The sequence below is a fragment of the Ranitomeya imitator genome, chromosome 1 (genome assembly GCF_032444005.1).
Source record: "Ranitomeya imitator isolate aRanImi1 chromosome 1, aRanImi1.pri, whole genome shotgun sequence".
Taxonomy (NCBI): Eukaryota; Metazoa; Chordata; class Amphibia; order Anura; family Dendrobatidae; genus Ranitomeya; species Ranitomeya imitator.
In genome coordinates, this window is record NC_091282.1 from 766,080,812 (window position 1) to 766,108,577 (window position 27,766).

The 27,766-nt window shown below is 46.7% G+C and overlaps 1 protein-coding gene across 1 annotated transcript in view; it reads right to left on the reverse strand.

Moving 5' to 3' along the window:
- Positions 1-11,730: 11,730 nt before the first annotated feature.
- VRK1 (VRK serine/threonine kinase 1) overlaps positions 11,731-27,766 on the reverse strand; it is a 33,995-nt gene continuing 17,959 nt past the window's right edge. The window contains exons 2-13 of the mRNA XM_069735489.1: positions 24,588-24,763; positions 23,810-23,865; positions 21,649-21,718; positions 21,482-21,569; positions 20,750-20,858; positions 20,559-20,651; positions 19,190-19,322; positions 16,482-16,602; positions 16,183-16,241; positions 15,254-15,429; positions 12,278-12,347; positions 11,731-11,909 (exon numbers count right to left, since the gene is read on the reverse strand). Of these exons, the coding sequence (XP_069591590.1) occupies positions 11,830-11,909; positions 12,278-12,347; positions 15,254-15,429; positions 16,183-16,241; positions 16,482-16,602; positions 19,190-19,322; positions 20,559-20,651; positions 20,750-20,858; positions 21,482-21,569; positions 21,649-21,718; positions 23,810-23,865; positions 24,588-24,753 (1,221 nt within the window). The 5' untranslated portion in view covers positions 24,754-24,763 and the 3' untranslated portion in view covers positions 11,731-11,829. The remainder of the gene's footprint in view (positions 11,910-12,277; positions 12,348-15,253; positions 15,430-16,182; positions 16,242-16,481; positions 16,603-19,189; positions 19,323-20,558; positions 20,652-20,749; positions 20,859-21,481; positions 21,570-21,648; positions 21,719-23,809; positions 23,866-24,587; positions 24,764-27,766) is intronic.

Genomic DNA, 27,766 nt, shown 5'->3' on the forward strand with positions numbered 1-27,766 from the left:
ATAGAACATAATGCAGCCCCCTCATATACACTGCTCAAAAAATAAAGGGAACACTTAAACAACAGAATTTAACTCCAAGTAAATCAAACTTCTGTGAAATCAAACTGTCCACTTAGGAAGCAACAGTTTGACAATCAATTTCAAATGCTGTTGTGCAAATGGAATAGACAACAGATGGAAATTATTGGCAATTATCAAGACACACTCAATAAAAGGATTGGTTCTGCAGGTGGGGACCACAAACCACATCTCAGTACCAATGCTGTTGTGAATTCTGTTGTCAAGCTCCCTCCTGTGGTCATGAATGGTACTTCGGCTGGTTCTGTCCATGGGCTTCCTCTGGTAGTTGTGAATGGGGCTGCGGCTTCTGAGGTTCCTTCCACAGGTGACGAGGTTAATTTGTTAGCTGGCTGCTCTATTTAACTCTACCTAGATCTTTGCTCCATGCCACCTGTCAATGTTCCAGTATTGGTCTGTTCACTCCTGGATCGTTCTTGTGACCTGTCTTCCCAGCAGAAGCTAAGTTCCTGCTTGTTTTTCTTTAGTTTGCTATTTTTCTGTCCAGCTTGCTATTTTGATTTTTGTCTAGCTTGCTGGAAGCTCTTGGACGCAGAGGGAGCGCCTCCGCACCGTGAGTCGGTGCGGAGAGTCTTTTGCGCCCTCTGCGTGGTCTTTTTGTGCTGACCGCAAAGTTACCTTTCCTATCCTCAGTATGTTCAGTAAGTCGGGCCTCACTTTGCTAAATCTATTTCATCTCTGTGTTTGTATTTTCATCTTTACTCACAGTCATTATATGTGGAGGGCTGCCTTTTCCATTGGGGAATTTCTCTGAGGCAAGGTAGGCTTTTTTTTTCTATCTTCAGGGCTAGCTAGTTCCTTAGGCTGTGCCGAGTTGCATAGGGAGCGTTAGGAGCAATCCACGGCTATTTCTAGTGTGTGTGATAGGATTAGGGATTGCGGTCAGCAGAGCTCCCACGTCTCAGAGCTCGTCCAATATTATTTGTAACTATCAGGTCATTCCGTGTGCTCCTAACCACCAGGTCCATTATTGTCCTTACCACCAGGTCATAACACAATGCTTTCTGGATGATGTTTTGGTCACTTTTGAATGTTGGTTGTGCTTTCACACTCGTGGTAGCATGAGACGGACTCTACCACCCACACAAGTGGCTCAGGTAGTGCAGCTAATCCAGGATGGCACATCAATGCGAGCTGTGGCAAGGTTTGCTGTGTCTGTCAGTGTAGTGTCCAGAGGCTGGAGGCGCTACCAGGAGACAGGCCAGTACACCAGGAGACGTGGAGGGGGCCGTAGGAGGGCAACAACCCAGCAGCAGGACTGCTACCTCAGCCTTTGTGCAAGGAGGAACAGGAGCATTGCCAGAGCCCTGCAAAATAACCTCCAGCAGGCCACAAATATGCATGTGTCTGCAGTTAGAAACCGACTCCACGAGGATGGTCTGAGTGCCCGACACCCACAGATGGATGATGTGCTCACAGCCCAACACCGTGCAGGACGCTTGGCATTTGCCACAGAACACCAGGATTGGCAAATTCGCCACTAGCACCCTGTGCTCTTCACAGATGAAAACAGGTTCACACTGAGCACATGTGACAGACATGAAAGAGTCTGGAGACACCGTGGAGAGCGATCTGCTGTCTGCAACATCCTTCAGCATGACCGGATTGGCAGTGGGTCAGTAATGGTGTGGGGTGGCATTTCTTTGGAGGGCCGCACAGCCCTCCATGTGCTCGCCAGAGGTAGCCTGACTGCCATTAAGTACCGAGATGAGATCCTCAGACCCCTTTTGAGACCATATGCTGGTGCGGTTGTCCCTGGGTTCTTCCTAATGCAGGACAATGCCAGACCTCATGTGGCTGGAGTGTGTCAGCAGTTCCTGCAAGATGAAGGCATTGAAGCTATGGACTGGCCCACCCGTTTCCCAGACCTGAATCCGATTGAACACATCTGGGACATCATGTCTCGCACCATCCACCAACGTCACGTTGCACCACAGACTGTCCAGGAGTTGGCGGATGCATTAGTCCAGGTCTGGGAGGAGATCCCTCAGGAGACCATCCACAGCCTCATCAGGAGCATGCCACACACACTACTGAGCATCAATTCCTTGTCTTGAGGCATTTCCACTGAAGTTGGATCATTCTGTAACTTAATTTTCCACTTTGATTTTGAGCACCATTCCAACTTCAGACCTCCATGGGATATTAGTTGTGATTTACGTTGATCACTTTTAGGTTTTATTGTTCTCAACACATTCCACTATGTAATGAATAGATTTACAACTGGAATATTTCATTCATTCATTATCTTGGATGTGGGATTTTAGTGTTCCCTTTATTTTTTTGAGCAGTGTAGTATAATGCAGCCCCTCCATAGAATATATGGTAGCCGCCTCAGAGTATAATGTAGCCCTCCTCATATAGTATAATACAGACCCCCTTAGAATGTAATACATCCCCCCCATAGAATATAATGTAGCTAACCCCCCCCCCCCCCCCCGAGAGAATGGCCCCACAGTCCAGTACTTACTCACTGATATATTTTAAAAAAAAAAACACAATCCTCACCTCTCCTCGTGCTGCTCCTGGCTCCGGTCTCAGCGACTGCACTGCCCGGCACACAGCGGGTGCGCGATGAAGTAACATCATTGCACACCTGCAGTGTCAGAGAGGAATGATGGGAGAGGGAGCGCCAGCTGACTCTCCTCCATCATTGCATTGAACTGTAAAGGCGTCATAGATGCTGGTATAGTTGAATGCGTCGACGCTGGCGGGGGGCAGTCGGCGCTGACAGAAGGGGTCGGCGCTGGTGGCAGGCGACTAGTTGGGGGCCCCTGAGGGAGCGGGGGCCCTAGGCAGCTGCCTAGTCTGCCTGCCGCTGATGCCAGCCCTGCTCACAACCTACGTCAAGGGTCCTATTGTCTTGCAAGTTCAGACCTTTCATGTGGGTTGCGAGCATTTCATTTTTGGCCAAAATATCAGCTAGTGCCTCATGTATTGTTTCATCTTCTGCAGATGTGGCCAGACCTTGTAGTGTTGGTGGAAAAAATTGGGTGTGTCTGTCCCTGTGGGGTGCACTTAAATAGTGCTTGGGAGCCCACCTGATCGAGTAGCATGGGCCTGACCAATAGGATGTCAGTTACACACTGCACTACACCTGTGTGATACAAGACTTATCTGTGTACATTTTTTTTTTAATACTAGGCAATCACCCTTCTCCATGAATGGTCAGTTTGTGAAGGCTTGTTCATCAGTATTTTGCCCCTGTACTGCCTCCTTCGTTTATCAATTGAGCTGCTGAACCCTGCCATGCATGGATAGTGGCCAGGGTTTGACAAGTAAGGATGCTTTTTTTCTGTCATAGTTTTTAGATCTATAGGGGTTCTCCAAGTAATAAAACAGCCCAATCCTAATCACAAAAATCTTCAGTCTAAAAACACCGCTCCCCAAAACCTGTGTCTCAACTGACAGAGGAGATGTATCATAAGCACATAAGCCTGTGAGCTGCCAGAGAACGGCTGGGACAAAAGAATTAATGTTATCCTCACTCAGGAGAGTTGCCAAGTGACAATCCAGAATAGGCTGTTATGACAGTACATAAAGAATAACACCATTTCAGGACATTATAATCTGTATTCTACATTTTTACTAATTTTTCCTCAGTAGGCGCTGTCTGATTTTCAGTGGTCTCTAAATGAGTGGGTGGAAACTAGCTGCTGTCTCTATGTAGCACTTGTTCAGAAGCAATGGCATGGAGGATATTATACTGCAGAACCAAGCTGTAAATCCATCACGGAGGTGAGAAACACTTACTAGAAAGCAAGAGTACAATCTGTGCTCCTCCCTCCCCCATTGACTTAAATAGGCAGCTGTAATCTAATCCCTCAGTGAGCTGGCAGTTAGTAATGGGCGATTGTGCTCGGTCCTGCGTGATTGAGTAGTGCTAAGTATCGAATGGTGCACAAGTCCCCCATAAGAAGCTCATCTGAGACTGGCTCTTTGTGTGCGGTTGAACGACACGGACAAAGACACAGCAGAAGGCCTCAGGCAAAAGATGGAGCAGCAAAGGTCTAAATCATGCCCCGATATAAGTAAGAACAAAAAAAAAAAAAAATCAGATCAGGCTCTGTATACAGATAAGACTTCAGGAGTGAGACATGGGTCAACATTTTATATTTTCAATGAGACTACCTGTCCATGGACTCTTCTGTCCATTAAATCTGTCTCATCAAAAAAATCTGCTTCTTTCTTCTCCTGGACTGATCCTTTACTCTCAATTCATGGGTAAGACCTATATTCAGTGAAGAGTCTCCATTATTAAAAAAGATGACAGTTGGTGCTTCTAAAATTCTACGGAGATAGGTGAACTAGAGACAGACACATTTTGCTGCAAGTTCTGCTTCTCTCTCCACCAGGATTAATCATTCTCAACTTGAAGGTAAAAATCTGTATTCAGGGAAGACAGATTTTTGCCATGACTGCGATAGATGACAATTGGTGCTCATAAAGTTCTATGAAGGGGAGGAGATCTAGTCCTCTATAAAGTATCCTATCAGCAGCAACTGTCATCACCTCTCTCAGTAATGTAACAATCAATCAGTCTTGGCTGAAAACAGATTTAACCCATGAACTGAGACTTTTGAGAATGAATGATCAATCATAGTGGAGAAAGTAGAACGTTCGCTCCTCACTAAAGCAGAAGTATCAGCAAAATATCTGTGCCCACCTCTAGCTATTTCCATCTCCATAGAAGTTTACAAGCACCAACTGTCATCACTCTCGAAAATGGGAAAATCTTCAGTGAATATAGGTTTTACCCGTGAGTTAAGAGTCAATGATCGTTCTAGGAAGAGAAAGAAGATACCGGATACTACAATTTCCATGTGCACTATTAAATTAAAAATTGAAGTGACTGACACTTTAGCTCCCATTTATTGCCTCCAACATATTAGTAATAATTTAAAAAAAAATATAGAAAAATAATCCACAAATGTAGCAAAAATGTAAATACACAAGCTTTATAATATCAGTCATGAAAGTTTCAGCACCGGCTTCCTTCTCTGTAAGCGTACAAACATCGTTAATGGAGGGAGCACACATTAGAGCTAGGACTTGGCTAAAGCATTGTTTCATTCGGCTATTAAAATTTAAGAGTCGCGTTAGACAAGACATCACCACCAGCAATGGAGCTCGGCAGAACGAGCAGAAGGGAATGGCAGCCTGTCTGGTCCTTCTCCCCCGGGGATCGGGAGAGGAGTCATCCAGATAGGGTTTCTCCATACTATCGATATTTACGACCTCCCAAATCTGGTGGAGGAGATGGAAAAATTCATAATTTATGGCGGATTATTCTTCATCTCCACGACCAACTGAGGACATGTTAAAGATTAGTGGTAGGAAGGCTATACACAGGAGAGGCTACACTCTACCGATACGTGGCTGCGCGAGGGGAACCGCTTCATTATCGATATCCTCATTAAGCCATCAGATGAAGCAACGAGCGGTTCCCCGGTGAAAACTTATCATATACAGTGGCCACTTTGAAACACAGGTAGTGGAATCTTTAACATTCAGTAGTCAAGTATCTCCCCGCTGCGCCTGTAAATGTCAGTCCAGTTTTTTCACGGCTGTGCGCACTGATTAGAAACAGCGGGGGATCTCGGGAGTACGACTACAATACCGGTAAGGACACTCGTCTTTGCGGCACTACTCAAGTGATTCTTGGAATGTATTACCCTGCTGTTTTCTAATATTTACACACAACTGGAGTCATCAAGAGCTGTAAATGCAGTCGAAAAGGCAGTTCTCCAATGCGGTGAGAAAACGCACGCATGTAGGAACGCAGAAGAAAAAAAGAAAAAAAAAAATGTAAACGGTAAATTTCCATATTTTATGAACTGTATTCACTAAAGATGGGAGAATCTATGGTCAACCCCACATCGGGACGCCGAGCATTGGACACTGCAGGAAATCAACCACTGTCCCATCATATGATTGATGTCGAGGGGGGGGGGGGTTTGAGGTCAATTTCTATAGTGCACTGACTTTTCTCAGGTCTCCAATAAAGCTGTAAGCATGTATAGAACTCCTAAACCGCCATTGATCTGTAAGGCTAAGTTCACATAGTAACATAGTTAGTAAGGCCGAAAAAAGACATTTGTCCATCCAGTTCAGCCTATATTCCATCATAATAAATACCCAGATCTACGTCCTTCTACAGAACCTAATAATTGTATGATACAATATTGTTCTGCTCCAGGAAGACATCCAGGCCTCTCTTGAACCCCTCGACTGAGTTCGCCATCACCACCTCCTCAGGCAAGCAATTCCAGATTCTCACTGCCCTAACAGTAAAGAATCCTCTTCTATGTTGGTGGAAAAACCTTCTCTCCTCCAGACGCAAAGAATGCCCCCTTGTGCCCGTCACCTTCCTTGGTATAAACAGATCCTCAGCGAGATATTTGTATTGTCCCCTTATATACTTATACATGGTTATTAGATCGCCCCTCAGTCGTCTTTTTTCTAGACTAAATAATCCTAATTTCGCTAATCTATCTGGGTATTGTAGTTCTCCCATCCCCTTTATTAATTTTGTTGCCCTCCTTTGTACTCTCTCTAGTTCCATTATATCCTTCCTGAGCACCGGTGCCCAAAACTGGACACAGTACTCCATGTGCGGTCTAACATACATCAGACTTTCTGCAGCCAATCCAAACCAAACTGTGGATTTTGGAGCGGATTTGTCTGCAGAAGTTGTTGGTAAAAATCTGCAAAAGTAATGACATGATGTGGAGGAAACAGAAAAAAAAAAAGTCAATGCGGCTGCATGTCTCGTGGCTGTTCGACAGTCGCAACACATGCAGGGATTGCCCAACAAACAGGAAATCAATCCCTGCATGTTTTGCAACTGTCGAACAGCTGTGACACATGCAGCCGCAGGGACTCGAACGTATTCGAGTACGCAGAAGTCACTTGGTTAGCACCAGAGCATGCAGACTCCTTATCCGAACACAGTCGCTCATCACTATTACAGATCTGATTGGAACATCTGCCAAACAGACACTAAAGGATTTGTCCAGGGTGAGGATGCATACATGATCCGCTGGTATCGTGCACATTCCTAATTTTAATAACTAGGATACATGAACGATACCTAGCAATGGCACAAACCTCACAGCAGGTACGTGGAGATTCAAAGTCAATGACACTCGCCTTTTGATGCAGAACCTTTATAGCCTAAGGAGGATGAAATTAAAGTATCTGGCCGGATACTATATCGACAAATTAGGGTAACGCTGCTGTCACAGTGTCTTGTGGTCCGATACATGGACCAGATGCGGGTCTTTAAACCCAAACTCGCCTCATTTCTGTCCATGTATGAGCAGGGTCCCTTCCAGCTTAGGTGGGCGACGCCACGGCCTGGTGTCCATGGGGGGGTTGCAGCAGTAGTGTGGCGGCGGCAGAGGTGCGGTATGGCATGCGCAGGGTCCCTTCCACCGGTGAGGTGACGCAGCGGCCCGAAATGCAATGTGAGCAGCAGAGCCGGGTTGAATATCGGTGGCGGCGGCCATCTTCCCGAGGCCGCGCGTACGCAGATGGAGTGCTCTGCTTCACGGAGCTTCAGGAAAATGGCCGCGGGAGGCCGCGCGTGCGTGACGTCACTGCTGTGCTTTACGGCCGGCGCTGAAACAGACACCGGAATGTAAGTATGTAGTGTTTTTTTTTCTTTTCTACACTTACACTGGTAACCAGGGTAAACATCGGGTTACTAAGCGCGGCCCTGATGTTTACCCTGGTTACCAGTGAAGACATCGCTGAATCGGCGTCACACACGCCGATTCAGCGATGTCTGCGGGAGATCCAGCGACGAAATAAAGTTCTGGACTTTCTGCTCCGACCAACGATGTCACAGCAGGATCCAGATCGCTGCTGCGTGTCAAACACAATGATATCGATATCCAGGACACTGCAACGTCACGGATCGCTAGCGATATCGTTGTTAAATTGTTCAGTGTGAAGGTACCTTTACTGGTCTAGATCTTGCGGCTGCTCTGATAAACAGTGTTACCCAAGGGTTGGCTGCTGTTTTCACAGTGCAATTGCTCCTAGGGCTGCTATCTGTACTTTTAAGGGTATGTTCACACGTTCAGGTTTTTTCGCGATAAAAACGCATTACAAACTGCAGACATAGGCATCCTATCATTTAGAATGCAGTCTGCAATTTTTGTGCACATGACGCATATTTTTCTGCAAAAAAAAAACATTGCGGTAAAAAAAAAAAAGCAGCATGTTCATTAATTTTGCGGTTTTTCTGCGTTTTTCCCGCTATTCTATGCATTTTGTAAAAAACGCACCAAAAACGCATGCGGATTTCTGGCAGAAATGTCCGGTTTTTGTCAAGAAATTTCTGCTAGAAAATACTGACGTGTGCACATGCCACAAAGGTACTTACTGAAAGGCCCAGATCTAGACCCTTTTGTAGAAATTCTAATATTTCAGCAATTGGGACCCCGTCTTGTAATCTTACCCCGGAGGTGGACAAAATTTTTTTCCAGGTTTTGCCATAGATTTTTGTGGACCTACTTTTCATTAGTGTAGAGACTAACTTATCCGAAAAACCCCTTTCCTTAAATAGTGACATTTCAAACTCCACGCTGTCAGGTGGAGATTCTCTGACTGAGGGTGGAACACCAGTCCCTGTAATAGGAGGTCCGGAAGAACCCTGGGATCGGTGACCGATAGCATCCTCATCCAGGAGAACCAGGTCCTCTTGGGCCAGAAGGGGGCTATTAGGTTGAGCCTGGACCTGTCCTCCCTGACTTTTCGCAGAACTGCTGGGATGAGGATAGTTGGAGGAAAGGCATACGCAAGAGTCTGTGTCCAAGGAATCGTGAACGCATCTACAGCCTGAGGGTTCCCCCTGGGGTCCAGGGAACAAAAGGTTTTTACTTTTTTGTTGTACATATTGGCAAAGAGGTCTATTACAGGGATTCCCCACATATCTGTGATTTTGTCGAAGATGCACTGATTTAGATTCCATTCTCCCTGTTTTAATTGGGTACGGCTCAGGAAGTCCGCCTTCTGGTCCTCTACTCCTCTTATATGCAACGCAGAAAGGGTTAGGAAGTTGTTCTCTACTAAACTGAAAATTTCAGAGGTGGTTTCTATTAGTGCTTGAGATCTGGTTCCCTCCCCCCCCCCCGGTGGTTTAGGTAGGCTACCACTACTCGGTTGTCTGAAAATACTCAGACACGATGCCCCTGTAACCTGTGTAGGAAACCCAACAAGGCGCGACTCACTGCCCAGAGTTCTTTTTGGTTTGAGGAGGCCCCGTGTTCCTGACCTGTCCAAACCCCCTGAGTGACCCTGTTGTCCAGGTGAGCTCCCCACCCTGTGGGACTTGCATCTGTGGTAACGATCCGAGATACCTCCATCACCCAGGGAATCCCTTTTGACAGGTTATTGAGATCCATCCACTAAGCTAGGGAATGAATAGTAGCTAAACTTAGAGTCATGTGACTTTCTAAACGTCCTTTTAGTATAACCTGGTTTCTCAGAATGTCCCATTGGAGAGGTTTCATGTGGAGTTGTGCCCACTGAACTGCTGGAAGGCAAGCAGAGAGGGGACCCCAGTAATGACATCGCCTTTCTCAGAGTCATGGAAGGATTTGAGCGAGCTTCTGACACTAGACTTACTATTTTTTGTTTAATCTGGACTGGGAGGTGGCATTCTTGAAAAATAGAGTCCAAGGTGAGACCCAAAAATTCCTGAACCCGGTTGGTTCTAGTTTTGATTTTTGAAGGTTTCCAAGCCAGCCTAAATTGGAGTATCTATCATTCTGTCGCATTGTTGGCAGAGTTGGGCCGAATTGCTCACAATCAGAAAGTCGTCCAAGTATGGGACTATCAAAATGTCTCTCTCTCTCAGATGGGCCATCATCTCCGCTATCAGTTTGGTAAATATGCGGGGTGCAATTGATCTGCAGTACTATTATAAAACAGTTTGGAAACAGGTTTTTGATCGTTGACTTTATTGACTCAATTTTGAATTTCTGGTTTCTTACATAAGTGTTTAGCTGTCGTAAGTTTATTATTGTCCGGAAGGACCCGTCCAGCTTTGGAACTAGAAATAATGGGGAGTAAAATACCACCCCTCTCTCCAGAGGGGGGCTTCCTGGATTTCAGCTTTGTCTATCAGTTTTATAATTTCCAGTTCTAGGGCCTCTTGTTGTTGAGGGGAGGACCTCAGCAGGGTTACCACGTAGTTTTGGGGAGGTAGGGAGAGAAAGTCTATTCGAAGCCCGAATCTTATTAAGTTTAGAATCCAAGGGCTGGATGAAATTTTCTCCCAGGCCGGGAGGAACTGAGATAATCTCCCTCCCACCCTGGGGGAGTTGTCACTTGGGGGGGGGTTCTCACTTGGGGGGGGGGGGGGGGGGGGTTCTATCCCGTGAGGAATTACAAAGGAACCCCTTGTCCCGTCATCCCATCTGCTCTGCTCCCTCGGTGGTCTTCTCCTAAAAAAATTTCCTATTCCGAAAGGGCCGTTTAGTGAATGGTGGGGCCAGATTAGGGAACCCTTTTTTCTTGTCACCTGCTTTCTGCAAGATATCATCCAGGGTCTCTCCGAATAGAAACTTGCCCTCGCATGGGATTGAGCAAAGCTTTTGTTTAGTTTGTAGGTCACCTGGCCAACTCTTCAGCCTTTTCACCCAGAGGTCAGGTTCTATGTTTTGTTTTCCCAGTTCTTTTCCTTGCCTAACATAAACGAAGAAGAGGGGACCCCAATTACAATAGTGAACTTTCACGGAGATCACTCACCAATCTGACGCAACCACGGATACCGGTTCTGGAGGAGTAGGTTCCTGTAGAGTAAGATCCGTAAGCGGTAGCTGGTTAACCACGCTGGAGCTTTTGCTGCGCTGCGTGGAATGGCTGCTGGACCTAGAACTCCGGGTGCCATCAGTTCGCTTTTTCTGTATATCCGGTTTTGCTCATTGGTGGTGGTGCTGCTGCGGCGGTTGCAGCTGCTGGTGGCTGTTCTCCATGGTATCTCCGTGGGACGGCATGCAGCAAGGAGCTCCTTAACCTACCCCTTTTTAAAATTAGCGCCTATTATTAGCCCCTCCCCGTGGCTGCGTTGCTGGGGGAAGCGCGATCCTTCCCCCCCCTTCCCCCTGTGCGCATGCTGCCAGGGACCCGGAAATGCTTATGTATAGATCCGGGGTGGCGGCCATCCCATCTTGGTGCACCTCATGCACTTAACTCCTCATGCGCACCCAGTCTCGGGAGCCCCTATCTCCTATCCGGAGACCCCTCGGTCCCAGCAGTGGCGGCTTCGGACACCGCACCAGCCGTGGAAGGCATCCCCGCTGCCAGAACTCGGACTGGCCGGCTCCTCGGTTTAAGCTTCGGAACAGTTTCAGGTACCGACCTAGCAGGTTCTCAGTCAGGGACAGGAAACCAAACTGATGCAGGGGAGAGGTACCGCCCATTTTATCCTGTAGGTTTCCTGTCCCTGAAGGGCGGATCCCCTCTCTGTGGTGCTGTCATGGGGGAAAAACACGATAGATCAATCCATATTTTTGTATATGCTTTTGGGGATTTACGTTCTCCCCTCTGAAGGCTTGGTGGGCTCCTGACTGCCGAGAACCCTGTAATATATTTTATTCCATTGCATGAATGAAGGATAGTACTACAGCCAGACACAGAGACCATTCATAAAACGTTTATTCTCAAAGATAATGTACACCTGAATAGTATTTCCCTACATATCATAAAAACACATGTAAAATAAACCACATAACAGACTTATTGTTTCTTCCCTCTTCCGCGTCCTCTTCCTTTCGGTGGCGGCTTTGGAGAAGTGGTGGCAGCTTTTGGAGGGCGCCCTGTACAGAAATCAATTTTAATATGGATGTTAGGAGTAGAAGTAGTAGTTTGTCAATAGATAAACGCAGCGACTACAAAGAAAACCTACAGCATGTGCGAAGGGAGTTTTGCACTGGAGTACCCCTGCCCATAAATCCAGCCCTGTGTATCGGTCCATGAGTACAAGGGTCCTCGCACCCTTGACAGCCATTGTGGTCAGAGCTCACCATGGAGAGAAGGATATGAAGACTGCCAAACCAATGACGCCCTGCCTCCTCTCCACAATAGGCAGCACCGGACATGTGAACGTGTGCGGCCCCCAATACTCGCCCACCATCAGACTTACCAAGTCCTAGGAGCAGGAGATAAATGTGTATTTGTTCCTCACCTCTGGGAGATTTTTTTTTCACATGCTTTTCTTCCACCTCGTCATCATCAGAAGCTAGCGGCACCTTTCTCTGCAAGACAAAAAAACAAAAAACAAAACAGCCACATTACTAGTCATAGATTGCACCTCCCAGAAGGAAGAAAACAGAGTTACAGGGCAGCGACGGAGAGGTGGCATTAGAGGCAGATTTCTACCTTCTGGAGGGGAGCAAACACAGGCAGATCCGGAGAAGAAGACGTCTGCCGTATTATCAGGTTACAAATGTCGGAAGCAGTGTATGCAGGATGCACTCACATCGGAGTCTCAACGCGTCTTTTCATGTTCCCCATTTCAGGCACATAGTTCCTTGGAAGTGACGAGTTACCGCACCCACAAGAAACATGCAAAAATAGGAGACGGAGGGAACCGCAGACAGCTGTGATCCTGATCAGCGCTGATCTCCAGATGTGCCGGGGACAGGTGAAAAGACAATCTATCACTTACTGGGCTACTTGCTGCAGTTTTAATAAAAAAAACCCTGTTCTTTCTGCCACAGATCTAGCAGTGCTCCAAATGCTGAGCCCTGCATAACCCAGCTCACACCACTGATTGGCAGCTTTCCGCCTATGCACATTGTACAGAGAAAGCTGCCAATCAGTGGTGTTGGCGTTATACAGAGCTCTTAAATATGGAGGGCCACAGGGCAGCAGGTTCATTAGTCCACTGGTAATCTACTGCTCATAAAACTTTTTATCAAAACTGCAGCAAGCAGCCCAGTAAGTGACATCACTGGAATCAGGGTCTCCGACTCTACAATGTGCAGCTCATGACCACAGGGACGTCCCTTCCAGACAACCATCTACCATAACTGGATCATCAGGGGAATCACCTAGGGGCTGTAAGACCGGGGGATTAATCCAAGACCCCGGGTTCTCTGTTCAATAAGGAAGTAGAAAAAAAATGTAGATTTAAATCACCCAACGGCCTGGTCAGGAAGGAGTTAAATGGACGCAATGACAGGAAACGAAAGCAAAGAGCACGAAAATCATCCACTTCTCGTGGCACTTAGCGCACCGCTACCAGCACACATCTGATCATCCTTTACCCCTCCATACTCTGCACGTCCTCACAGGACACCCCCGCATACTCTGCACGTAATCACGGGGCCCCCCCATACTCTGCACGTCATCACGGACCCCCCCCCCCTCCATACTCTGCACGTCATCACGGGACCCGCCCCCATACTATGCACGTCATCATGGGACCCCCCATATGCTGCACATCATCATGGGACCCGCCCCATAATCTGCACATCATCATGGGACCCCCCCCATATGCTGCATGTCATCACGGGACCCCCCTCATACTCTGCACGTCATCACAGAATTCCCCCCCATAAACAGCACGTCATCACAGGACCCCCCTCCATACCCTGCACATCATCACGGGACCCCCCCCCCCATATGCTGCATGTCATCACGGGACCCCCCTCATACTCTGCACGTCATCACAGAATTCCCCCCATACACAGCACGTCATCACAGGACCCCCCTCCATACCCTGCACATCATCACAGGACCCCCCCCCCCCCCCCCATACTCTGCACGTCATCACAGGACCCCTCCTCCATACCATGCACATCATCATGGGACTCCCCCTCAATATTTTGCACGTCATCATGACTGGAACCCCCATACTCTGCATGTCATCACAGAATTCCCCCCTTACACAGCACGTCATCACAGGACCCCCCTCCATACCCTGCACATCATCACAGGACCCCCCCCCATACTCTGCACGTCATCACAGAATTCCCCCCCCCCATACACTGCACGTCATCACAGGACCCCTCCTCCATACCATGCACATCATCATGGGACTCCCCCTCAATATTTTGCACGTCATCATGACTGGAACCCCCATACTCTGCATGTCATCACACATCATTACAGAACCCCCCATGCTCCATCCATGATGAGGAACACCTTGCTGTCCCCCCACCGAGGGCTGGTCTGTACACGTACGTAATTCCTGTGCCCCATGTGCAGTTACAGATTTCGCTCTCCCTGAGCATTGCTCTCGGACAATTATGTGGAATGACGCCGGTCTGACAATACGGACGGCAGCTGTATGGCCACATTGCTGATGGGGATAGGGGGTGAGGGGGTGGAGAGCGCCATCCATCTCTCACGGAAAGAGCGCTGCTCGCAGATTACCATCTAAACCCTGCTGGGCTGAACAGATTGGATTGATAATTACATACAATAACGGCGATGGGCAGGTAACCCTCAGCTGGCACCAGGCGGCCCCCCGTGGGAACTCCCATATGCAGTCTGCACTGATGGAGAGCATTAGGTCGGACTCTTCTGCCGCTGCACGGGCCTGATTATCGCCGGCGATGACTTCGAGGTTAGCGTGTCAGCAGATCTGTGATGCATTAGTCAGGAATACGCACAGACAGTTCTCATTCTGAGACCGGCTCATTACTGCACCGGCCTAATGGAAAGACGCCACATTAGAATATTCCTCAGCTATGCGCCGCTTGTTCCCAACGTTCCTCACCTGCACAATAGGTGGCATTAAAGCCACCGCCATGGAAAGCGTAAAACACTGCAAAAAGCCTCAAATCAAGTAGACAAATGGTAAAAGAGGACGAGGCTGCAAATCTGATAACTAATCTGCCCAGACAATTGGATGACGCAAGAGAAAAGCAGGAAAAGGACAGCGATGGCCATCAGACGTGACCGAACGCTCCATCCTAAAATCGGGCACTTTATGCCAAAACTGACCTGTAATGTCAGGCACAAACCAAGGGCCGGGGTGGCCAAGATTTTGTGTTTTAAATCTTGGGCAATTCCTTTAAGGACGTTTTAACAAATGGGTACAGTGGAGAATTTTGTAGAAATACACAAATGGGCCAACAATCTTCCTTCAAGGGATACGAATGGTAAAGTCTTGCAGCATCGATACCAAATTAATTGCAAGTCAATTACATACCTTCCGGGATTTTACCGAAACGTCTCCGTTCTGAGCGGAGGAGAAGTCCAGTTTTCCGTCATCCTTGGCGCCCAGTGCTTTCAGTCCCTGCAGGAGGATGTCTCTGAAGTGCTGATACTGAGGCTTTGCTGCATAACCCAGGGCTGCAACGGCCTCCATGTATCTCCCCATCTCATCTGCAATAATCGTACACGCAATAAATAGGCTATGTGCACACGTTACGGATTAGGCTTAGGAATTTCTGGTGCGGATTCTGTCTCTCCTGGCAGAAAACGCACCTGCGGATTCTTCGCGTTTTTTGTGCGTTTTTTTCTTGCGGACTTGCTGCGTTTTTTACCCCTGCGGTTTTCTATAATGGAATGGGTACAAAAACGCTGCAGATTCACAAAAAAGTAGTGACATGCTACTTCTTTTAAACTGCAGCGTTTCTGCAGCGGATTTTCGGCAATGTGTGCACACCATTTTTTTTTCTCATTGATTTACATTGTACTGTAAATCAATTGCGGATCTGCAGCGTTTCTGCACTGCAAAAAAACGCTGCGGATCCGCAGAGAATCCGCAACGTGTGCACATAGCCTTATAGTTAGAATAGAACAAAATGTGGTATGGGACAAAGTTAAGCAAAAAAAAAAACCAACACCAGATTGCAATCACGTCTGTAAGGATACTGACTGCACTGGTTGTTACCAAGATTTTACAATAGCCCCTGTCGATAGGATAGAGCATGAATTAGTGAGAGAATTGGGGTCTGCAAAGGCTTTTTGGAAAAGTGGAGAACATGCTCAAGCTCTGCAGAGACCCCGTTCTGGGTGCACATTATAATGAGACAGGACTATCAATAGAAAGGGAGAGAAATTAAAAAATCAAGACCACCTCTTTATTGCCCCCATACTAAACGCAATTGGCCAATGACCACATCTCAGACCTACCTGGCCTCTTTTTGCCTGGAAAACACGTTTCTATAAGTGAGGGAATGTCATCAGAGTATCTAAAGAAAAAAAAAAAAAAAGGACATGTACTTCAATAGGAACAAAGTTGTAGTACACAAGAATGGCCACTACCACATGCATTGCGCTGTGGTGGTCGCCATAGCGGAGGGCCGTTGACAACTGGAGGTGCTGAATGCTGGACCCCCGCTGAACTGATGCCTCATCATAAAGGTCAGCATCGTAGTCCCAGACGAGCCCTTTAAAGGGTTACGTTTTAGGACCTCGGCAAGAGCAGGTACCTCATTTTTGAGCTTGCGACGTAGTTGGGGTCCGTCAGTTTGTCTTCCCATGGAAGTTTCCCGCACAGCCACTGGATCATGCAATAGCCGAGAATTTCCAAGTCTCCTCTTCTGGAAGGATCTGAAGACAAAGAGCAAAGTCTGTGAAATGCTGTGTGGTGCCATTCAGTGACAGCAAGCAGGAAACATTCACAGCACAGGAAAATAAAGGGGCCCGTACGCGAGACAGCTGAGAGCCGAACCAAGATGCTCTCGCGACCCCACAACACATGGACCCTCTGCTCAATTCGGTATGTGGAGGCGAGGCAGCCCCCGTACACGTCGAATAGTCCTGGCGACATTAGCATGGGGCCTGTAGAGGACGCGACACCTCTCCTGACATTATACACTATAATGGATGACTGCTCAGTGTTGTGCCATCCCCATGTTATTCCTCCTGGAAATTAATTGATTCACACAATTCCAGGAGGAATAACAGAGGAACTGCACAACTTAAAATTGTGAAAAAGATGCCCCAGAATGGTAAAATTAGGTATTAGTGCAACAGACCAATCCGTCGTGGCGACAGGTGCCCTTTAACCCCTTCATGCAACCTGCCGGTCATGTAGATCACAGTCAAGGTGTGGGGGGAGGGGCTAGAGTCAGCCCAGGAGCTGAGCCCGCTCCATAAACCGCAGACGCAGGCAGCCATGTATTACATCAACAGGAGTGATCGGCACCAGCAACAATCCCGGCTGTTTAACCAGTTAAATGCCGCTGTCAATCTCATAGCGATTGCAGGCACTTAAATGAAAGATCAGTCAGTCAGTCTCAAAGTGGTTAAGTTCTACTTTGAAAACTTAAAGGGGTGTATTCCACTCCTGAAAAGTAATGATTGAGAGTCTGACTTCTGTAACTCTAAATGAAGTGAACGGGGCTGAGCTGCAAAAACCGGACACAACCTGAGGACAGGAGTTGCTTCTTTTTTTTGGACGAAAGCATCCATGATCTTCTACTGTACAACCCCTTTAATTACTCCACTAAGATTAGTAGAAGAGGTGTCGGGGGTAGGAGGTGGATCGCAGACTCTGGTCTGCAGACAATGGACTACTGACGGAGACGCAGGGATCTTGTTACTTACCTTCATAAGAAGCCATTCACCCACATTTTAAGGCACTTTCTTTGGTGCCCAATAGCAGGGGATTTTGGGACTCTAAAAGCAATCAGCTTACGTCCAGATCTACATATACAGGAATGACAGTTGGGCAGCCATCTCGCTGGTGAAACCTTCGCTCCTCACGTGAATTGTTTGGGTTGGATGTTTTTCACCAGCCAGATAAAGCCCAGAAAAATAAAACTAATTTTCTCCATCAGTCTGGAGAAATGCGATTTCCAAGACTCCAAAGGATGTGACACACGAGTGCTGTGCCAGGGAGATTTACATACTGTATGTAGGAGGCCTAACAAGTTGTTTGGACAGAAATATAAATTACTTCTGCAATAACAGCCCCCCACCCTCCGCAGCAGAGCAAGTGAGCAGCCGAGCCAAGCGCCTCAGTGCCACGATTGTGAGGAACCGCAGCGGACACCAGAAGCGTGGCCTGTCCGGTTTCCTCGTAAGCCGCAGGAATCGGCAGCGACTGGAGCAAGCTCAGGTTGCTACCCTTACAGGCGATCAAGATCTTGAGCCCACTCCATGCATCCCTCAGCGACCCCAGATAAAAATCTACATCACAGGGCATTAAGTGGTTAATTTTATATTTTGATAGATTGGACTTTTACCTATCAAAAAAAATACCAAATATACATACATACATACATACATACATACATACATACATACATACGCTTCTCACAGAATTAGAATATCATCAAAAAATGTATTTCAATTCTTCAATACAAAAGAATGAAGCTCATATATTATATATAGTCATTACAAACAGAGTGATCTATTTCAAGTGTTTATTTCTGTTAATGTTGATGATTATGGCTTACAGCCAATGAAAACCCTAAAGTCATTATCTCAGTTAATTAGAATAATTAACAAAAAACACCTGCAAAGGCTTCCTAAGTGTTTAAAAAGGTCCCTTAGTCTGTGTCAGTAGCTCCACAATCATGGGGAAGACTGCTGACTTGACAGATATCCAGAAGGTGAATTGTACCAAGATAGCTGAAGTCAGATAACTTAAGAGATTTGGATCATTTTCGGCAGCCAAAAAGTCGTATGAAAGTTTCTCCAGGTGTGGATCTGCGCCATGCTGCTCTAGTATTATTTACTCTAAAAGTTGACGGCCATCTCCTCTGCGTAATACACGGACAATTTTCACTATGAGTGCGGAGGAAAGGCCCAACGTTTTAGCAATCAATGTAATGCTCCATCGTGCGTTTTACCATTTTTTTCATTCAGTTTATACTGAGAGTTGGATTAAGCTCATCACAACATGTGGGTCTGTGTTTTATTGCAACATATTACAGCAAATGAAGCGTGACAAAGAGTTGGGCACGAGAAGTGTCCACCCTAGGCCGTCTCTAAATGCTCACACTGCAAGAATGCAGCCGGTCTCTACATGTTGGATTATCGCCATCTATACCTAAAAAGTCCATGTACATTGGTCCCGACACCCAACGGGACCATCATATGGGACTATATTCACTGTTACGCTGTACATTGCCGCATATTCTCCCACCAAAACTGGGAAGGAGAAATCCATTCCCATAAATCTACTTACTAACGCCTTTGTGAGCATCGATGCTTGTGAACTCGATGGTACCATTGTGACATCTCCGGGGATCTTCTATATACTCCTTGTGCACTCCCTCTGGACTGTATCTGTAGGCGAGGCCATAATCCACCAGGAACACCTGAAGAGGTAAGAAGGAATGGTGCTGTAATAACGGGAGAGATCGTATGAATAATGGGAAGCGTCCTGGCCAGCAGCCGACAGACGCTTCTGTACATTTGGATACTCTGGAAATAAAGTAGCTGGGGGTTAACACCAGATATTCAATGCAAACTCTGCAGAAGAAAACGAGTCTACAACCTCCATGTAAGATATGGTCATGCAACCAAGCAATTCTTCGCTCTGGGTAACAGAAGGGCTCCCAAGTTCGGCATCCTTCTGGACGAGATCCGCATGCCCTACTGTTTGTGACAAAGGTCATGCGGTCAGAGATGGCTCTACATTGCAGAGTACTTCGGGGGAATGCAGTCACATTGTGACACACAGGAACCATACAAGAGACAGTCACAAGATATCCAATTGGTCCCAGCTTGCTTGTCACATTGCACTACGGCTCAGTCACCGTGATCTATGGCCACTCGACCAGTGTCGCAGCCAAAGCCACCATGTAGCTCCAGCCTTAAACCTCCACTCATATTTGTTAGTGTTGGCAGCACACGCAGATATTGATGGATTCAGCAGACACCCTAAGGGCACAGTCAGACGGACAATTAAATGGGGCCGAGATTTATGCCATAAACATCCAACTGGCCGGCGGCTCTCCAGACCGGAGTATGACAGTTGCATACAAATACATGATGCAGCTACCCTCAGGTCAGGAGAGCCACAGGCCAGTCCATGCACGGCGTTTCCATCTTGATCCGTCTGTGTCCTAATTGTATATGAGGTGCAGGATGGACAACTGATTGTCAGGGTAGATGTTGCTCAGGCAGATCTGATTTCAGACCACCAACTTGGAGATAAGCTGTCAGCAGTGATGTCTATCAGTAGTGGGGTGAGGGCTCCTGAGACATCTGAAATAGGTGATGGCTGAAGCATTGCTTGTCAAGAAGCCACCTAATGTCTATGGGGGCCATTAGGGTTGTTCTAATGGATTGGCAGAGACCAAAAGTGTATATACGTGTGATATCTTTTTGTTTTTGGAAATTGCATTGACAAAAATGGAGTGAATTCCCCGTTACTGCTCTCCTCCTCCCCACACAAACTCAGTAAGGGTGCATTCACAGGGCCATATTTCACGGTCTGCACTACGGTCGCAGTGTCAGGGACTATGAGGCCGTTCCGGTCAGGAGACCCACAGTTAAGTCAGACACTGCGTCTGTGACATAGAACGTAAAAAACATTGTGCATAACATACCTGATCTGGATGTTTATGATGCAGGAGAAGGTTGGAGGCTTTAATGTCTCCATGGACGTATTCATGCTCATGTATATACTCCAGAACATCAATCTGAAAAAGAAAACGCACCATAACATGGGATCATAATACGAATGAATAAACCGCATTGTAGAAAGGAATGAAATGTAACGCAAGGCCGTGGTACTGACCAGTCTCAGTCCTAACTGCAGCACAGTTTGGTGGGAGAATCGCCTGGAACTCTCCTCGAATATTTTCTGCAAATCCTTCCCAAAACGATCCATTACCATAAACCTGTAGCTAAAAGGGAATTTCACATTTATTAAAAACTTGCCCTCGTTATTATTATTATTATTTATTGTTATAGCGCCATTTATTCCACGGCGCTTTACATGTGAGGAGGGGTATACATAATAAAAACAAGTACAATAATCTTAAACAATACAAGTCATAACTGGTACAGGAGGAATGAGGACCCTGCCCGCGAGGGCTCACAATCTACAAGGAATGGGTGAGGATACAGTAGGTGAGGGTCGTTATACCCTTGTGCAGCTAAGGGCCGGCCGCAACGCCTGTGATCTGTCTCTGCTGCCGGAGATGGATTACCCCTGACAGCAAGCAGAGGATACGAGGCTACACAGAAAGGCGACACAGCGGGAAACACTTTGCAGTGATTTGTTTTGGTCCAAACAAAGTCGTTTGCAGTCTTGTTATACACGATATTGACCATCAGTTGAGCCTAAACAGCCTAAAAATGAGAACATTTTGCTTACACCCAGAGAGAAACGCTGCAGTCCATAAACTTCAGGGGTTACTATGTATCGGAGCCCTGCCAATCTGATATTAAGGACGGGATGTCTGGACAAGACTTAAGAAAAAGCTGATACTTTCTTGATTCTTTCGTGTGGTCACTCTTGATTTACCTTTTTCCATTTTTGCCATGGAGCCCAGAGCCCCAATATTTGGGTACGCCAAGGTATTTTAATTTATGACTGCTCGTCCATTTCTGAACTAGAAAAAATAAGAAAAGAACTTTACTTTATAGCGAGGAGTTAAACATGAACGTGATAAAAAGGGGTTACCTACTTACTCATGTCAGGTTTGGCAGCTCGCATGTAAAATTTGAGTTCAGAGAAGAGAGGTCCATTGTCGCTTGGTTCCTAAGGTTAAAAATACAAATATATTATTTACTGCGGCTTTTTGATGAATGCAATTTCCTCGCCAGTATCCTGGAATTGTCATCTTTCCCCAGAATCGCACCGAATGCTTTACTACAAGTAGTTGATGATCGAGGTTGTGTTACCTGATCTTGAGCAGAACCTCCCGGGTAACATGTCCTTAGATGAAAGGAGATCATACATGACAGGTGTCCTATATATATTCTATATAATGAATATGATGTTAAATGGTGACCCCCATCATGTGAGATTGTTCACGATACCCCCCTACATGAAAAGGCAGACCTGATGGGAAGGGTAGTCGGATTATATCAATACCTGATGTCAGATACCACTCATCCAATGAGTATTGTCACAAGACTGAGCGCACAACAGCTCACCCAGATCCTACCACATTTCTGCAGGGTTGTCAACTCACCCAGATCCTACCACATTTCTGCAGGCTTGTCAGCTCACCCAGATCCTACCACATTTCTGCAAGGTTGTCAGCTCACCCAGATCCTACCACATTTCTGCAGGGTTGTCAGCTCTCCCAGATCCTACCACATTTCTGCAAGGTTGTCAGCTCACCCAGATCCTACCACATTTCTGTAGGGTTGTCAGCTCTCCCAGATCCTACCACATTTCTGCAGGGTTGTCAGCTCACCCAGATCCTACCACATTTCTGCAGGCTTGTCAGCTCACACAGATCCTACCACATTTCTGCAGGGTTGTCAGCTCACCCAGATCCTACCACATTTCTGCAAGGTTGTCAGCTCACACAGATCCTACCACATTTCTGCAGGGTTGTCAGCTCTCCCAGATCCTACCACATTTCTGCAGGGTTGTCAGCTCACCCAGATCCTACCACATTTCTGCAGGGTTGTCAGCTCTCCCAGATCCTACCACATTTCTGCAGGGTTGTCAGCTCTCCCAGATCCTACCACATTTCTGCAGGGTTGTCAGCTCACCCAGATCCTACCACATTTCTGCCGGCTTGTCAGCTCACCCAGATCCTACCACATTTCTGCAAGGTTGTCAGCTCACCCAGATCCTACCACATTTCTGTAGGGTTGTCAGCTCTCCCAGATCCTACCACATTTCTGCAGGGTTGTCAGCTCTCCCAGATCCTACCACATTTCTGCAAGGTTGTCAGCTCACCCAGATCCTACCACATTTCTGCAGGGTTGTCAGTTCTCCCAGATCCTACCACATTTCTGTAGGGTTGTCAGCTCACCCAGATCCTACCACATTTCTGTAGGGTTGTCAGCTCTCCCAGATCCTACCACATTTCTGCAGGGTTGTCAGTTCTCCCAGATCCTACCACATTTCTGTAGGGTTGTCAGCTCTCCCAGATCCTACCACATTTCTGTAGGGTTGTCAGCTCACCCAGATCCTACCACATTTCTGTAGGGTTGTCAGCTCTCCCAGATCCTACCACATTTCTGCAGGGTTGTCAGTTCTCCCAGATCCTACCACATTTCTGCAGGGTTGTCAGTTCTCCCAGATCCTACCACATTTCTGTAGGGTTGTCAGCTCTCCCAGATCCTACCACATTTCTGCAAGGTTGTCAGCTCACCCAGATCCTACCACATTTCTGTAGGGTTGTCAGCTCTCCCAGATCCTACCACATTTCTGCAGGGTTGTCAGCTCTCCCAGATCCTACCACATTTCTGCAAGGTTGTCAGTTCTCCCAGATCCTACCACATTTCTGCAGGGTTGTCAGCTCTCCCAGATCCTACCACATTTCTGCAGGGTTGTCAGCTCTCCCAGATCCTACCACATTTCTGCAGGGTTGTCAGCTCTCCCAGATCCTACCACATTTCTGCAGGGTTGTCAGCTCTCCCAGATCCTACCACATTTCTGCAAGGTTGTCAGCTCACACAGATCCTACCACATTTCTGCAAGGTTGTCAGCTCTCCCAGATCCTACCACATTTCTGCAGGGTTGTCAGCTCTCCCAGATCCTACCACATTTCTGCAAGGTTGTCAGGTCTCCCAGATCCTACCACATTTCTGCAGGGTTGTCAGATCACTGGGCGACTACTTTTTAGTTCAAACAGAATTACGCAGCAAATAATGGCGGCCAACTTACCACTTTAATGACGTAAGGAGCATCAGGTCCTACCGTTTTGGAAGAGTTTTCATTCGCTGTTGTGCAAAAAGAAAATATGTTAGAACTTGGTGTCCCACTATGGTGAGATTTATGGCTAATATTAGAACAAAATGTGGCTGTAAGCAATAGTGATGATACATGGTTTATGGGGGCAGGCTGATCGGCCCCCCAAAGAAAACAACTTGGATTTTAAAATGATTAATCTTTACTCCACTGGAGGGGATGTGTGGAGACAGCATGAGTTTGTGACACAGGATAGGGCATGTTGAAATCCAACATATCTGATCCTTCTTCCCTGCTGTCCGGAGAGAATAGAGACAGCACTGTACACACTAAGTAGTTGGCCACTTCTGCTGAAACCGGCAAGTCTGGCCAACTTATAGGAGCAGATCTGAACTTTAAAGGGTTTGTCTGGTGTCACTCGCTTGCACATCAGAAAGATGGTGTCGATAGTGTTAGGTCCACACATACATGCAGGGACACAGCCACCATCATGCACCCGTCCTGCTAACCTGTGGGAGATGCAGTGTTGTCCTACCAAAGAATCTTATGTGACAATCAGGGTCACTATCTGGAATTTGAGGGTGTACAGATCTGATGAGGCCAATACTGATCTCTATATAGACTGTGCACCAAAGCAAAAAAAGATGGAGGCGCTAAAAGGGGGAGAACAAGCCGCCTATGACTCTGTACTCCTCTGCCTCCATCATACTAAAGCACTCTAGTGACCGGGCCAGAATAACAGCAAAGATCTTACCAAGGTAAAGACGTCCAAATCCACCCTGGCCGATGGGCAATCCCAATTTCCACTGCTTTTTTGCAGAATCGGTGAGCACTTCTCCTTGTGGAAACTCCTCGGCCAGCTTATATTTAGCGGGGGCCTTCCTGGCAGCGGGTGCCGCCCCTTCTTTCTTACGAGGCATGGTAGTTACTCTGCAAAAAAACATTAGAAATCTGAAAATCCCAGCAACCGGTTCCAGATCATAAAGGCAAATAACAGGTCTAAGAAAATTAGCCAATCACAGGCCTCAGTGATCATATCTTCCCCCTAGTTCCAGCGTAGACCACAAGGGTAGCCTACACTGAATCTGGGGGGGGGGGTTACTGCTCAGCTATGACTTCTTACACCATGAATGGAGCACAGGCTGAGCATTGGCACCTCCGATCCTTTTCAGACCGAATACTGGGATCCATTCTCTTTTGGGAACGAGGGGGGGGGGAAGGGGGGGGGTTGCAGCAGTTTGACCCTCCATGACCAGTAACTAATCACCTAATCCCAGCACCAGGGGTTATCGTCAGATTTAGAGATTGACCCTATTAAGTCTTTTTATGCAGCGTGTGAATGGGGGCTGCAGAAACAACAAACACAAAATACTTATGCAGATTTCAGTGCATATTCTGTGGACACAGCGCCCAATAAGCCCCATGAAACGAGTCTGAAGTACCAGGCCTATGTTACTCCTCCTTAAAAGCTAGGACTAAACTGACAACTTAGTCCTCAATCAGACATTTGTTATTCAGAGACATGATCTGTGTTTTTAGGGATATCTCATGACCAACGTGGCCCATAATAATAATTTTTATTTATATAGTGCCAACATATTCCGCAGCACTTTACAATTAAGCGGGGACATATACAGACAATAAATTCAGTACAAGTTAAGACAATTTAAACAGTGACATAAGGAGTGAGGTTCCTGCTCGGAAGCTTACAATCTACAAGGAAATGGGGGACACAATAGGTGAAAAGTGCTCGTTATTTCAGGTATGGCAATTATAATAAATAGGGATTTTGATATAAAGCTGCATGATCCGGTCATCAGCCCGTGTGTTTAAGTGCAATAGTCAAGTATCAAGTGCAGTTATCATGTGCATGGAGGGTGTGGAGACAGATGAATAGTAGGGTGCAGATTCACATGCAGATAATATTTGGAAGGAGGGAACAGGACACAGTTAGTTTACTGAGTAGTTGATGTGGTAGGCTTGTTTGAAGAGATGGGTTTTTAAAGCACGCTTGAATAGGTCGGTGCTAGGTATCAGTCTGATCATCTGGGGAAGTGCATTCCAGAGAGCTGGCGCAGCACGAGAGAAGTCTTGGAGACGGAGGTGCGAGGTTCGGATTACGGGGGATGTTAGTCTTAGGTCATTTGTAGAACGAAGGGCACGTGTAGGGCGATAGACGGAGATGAGAGAGGAGATATAAGGCGGTGCAGAACTGTGGAGAGCTTTGTGGGTGAGAGATGAGTTTATACTGGACCCTGTAGCGAATGCGTAGCCAGTGTAATGACTGGCAGAAGATGGAGGCATCGATGAAGCGGCTGGACAGAAATATGACCCTGGCTGCCGCATTCAAGATGGATTGGAGAGGAGAAAGTTTGGTAAGAGGGAGACCGATCAGAAGAGAGTTGCAGTAGTCCAGACGAGAATGAATAAGAGCGACAGTAAGATTCTTAGCAGTTTCAACGGTGAGAAAAGGTCGGATTCTGGAGATGTTTTTAAGATGCAGGTGACAGGAGCGAGTGAGTGATCGGATATAGGGAGTAAAGGAAAGTTCGGTGTCGAATATAACCCCAAGACAGCGGGCATGCTGCTTGGGAGTTATGGTTGAACCCTCCAGGGTAATTTCGATGTTGGGTGGAGCGAAGTTAGTAGAAGGGAGAAACACAAGTAGTTCAGTTTTGGAAAGATTTAATTTCAGATAGAGGGAGGACATGATGTTAGAGACAGCAGACAGACAATCCTTGGTATTTTGAATTAGAGTGGGGGTGATGTCAGGGGAAGAAGTGTATAATTGGGTGTCCTCAGCATAGAGATGGTACTGGAACCCAAATCTGCTGATTGTTTGTCCAATAGGGGCAGTGTATAGAGAGAAGAGGAGGGGGCCTAGGACTGAGAGAAGAGGAGGGGGCCTAGGACTGAGCCCTGCGGAACCCCGATAGTAAGGGGACAAGGAGAGGAAGAGGAGCCGGCAAAAGATACAGTGAAGGAGCGGTCAGAGGGGTAGGAGGAGAGCCAGGAGAGGGCTGTGTCCTTGAGGCCTGTGGAGCGGAGCATATTGAGAAGGAGCTGGTGATCCACAGTATCAAATACGGCAGAGAGATACAGGAGAATCAGCAGAGAGCAATGACCTTTGGATTTAGCTGTTATTAGATCATTAGAGACTTTAGTGAGGGCAGTTTCAGTGGAGTGTAAAGAGCGGAAACCAGATTGTAAGGGGTCAAGAAGAGAGTTATCCGAGAGATAGCGGGTTAGGCTTGTTTCACATTTGCGTTTTTTGCCGCTGCGTTTTAGCGCAAAAAAAGCATGCGTTTTTTCCCCCAATACTTAACATTAACCCCTTTACCCCCAAGGGTGGTTTGCACGTTAATGACCGGGCCAATTTTTACAATTCTGACCACTGTCCCTTTGTGAGGTTATAACTCTGGAACGCTTCAACGGATCCCAGTGAATCTGACATTGTTTTCTCGTGACATATTGTACTTCATGACAATGGTAAAAATTATTTGATAGTACCTGCGTTTATTTGTGAAAAAAACGGAAATTTGGCGAAAATTATGAAAATTTCGCAATTTTCCAACTTTGAATTTTTATGCAATTAAATCACAGAGATATGTCACACAAAATACTTAATAAGTAACATTTCCCACATGTCTACTTTACATCAGCACAATTTTGGAACCAAAATTTTTTTTTGTTAGGGAGTTATAAGGGTTAAAAGTTGACCAGCAATTTCTCATTTCTACAACACCATTTTTTTTTAGGGACCACATCTCATTTGAAGTCATTTTGAGGGGTCTATATGATAGAAAATACCCAAGTGTGAAAACTAAAAACTAAACCCCTCAAGGTGCTCAAAACCATATTCAAGAAGTTTATTAACCCTTCTGGTGCTTCACAGGAGTTTTTTGAATGTTTAAATAAAAATGAACATTTAAC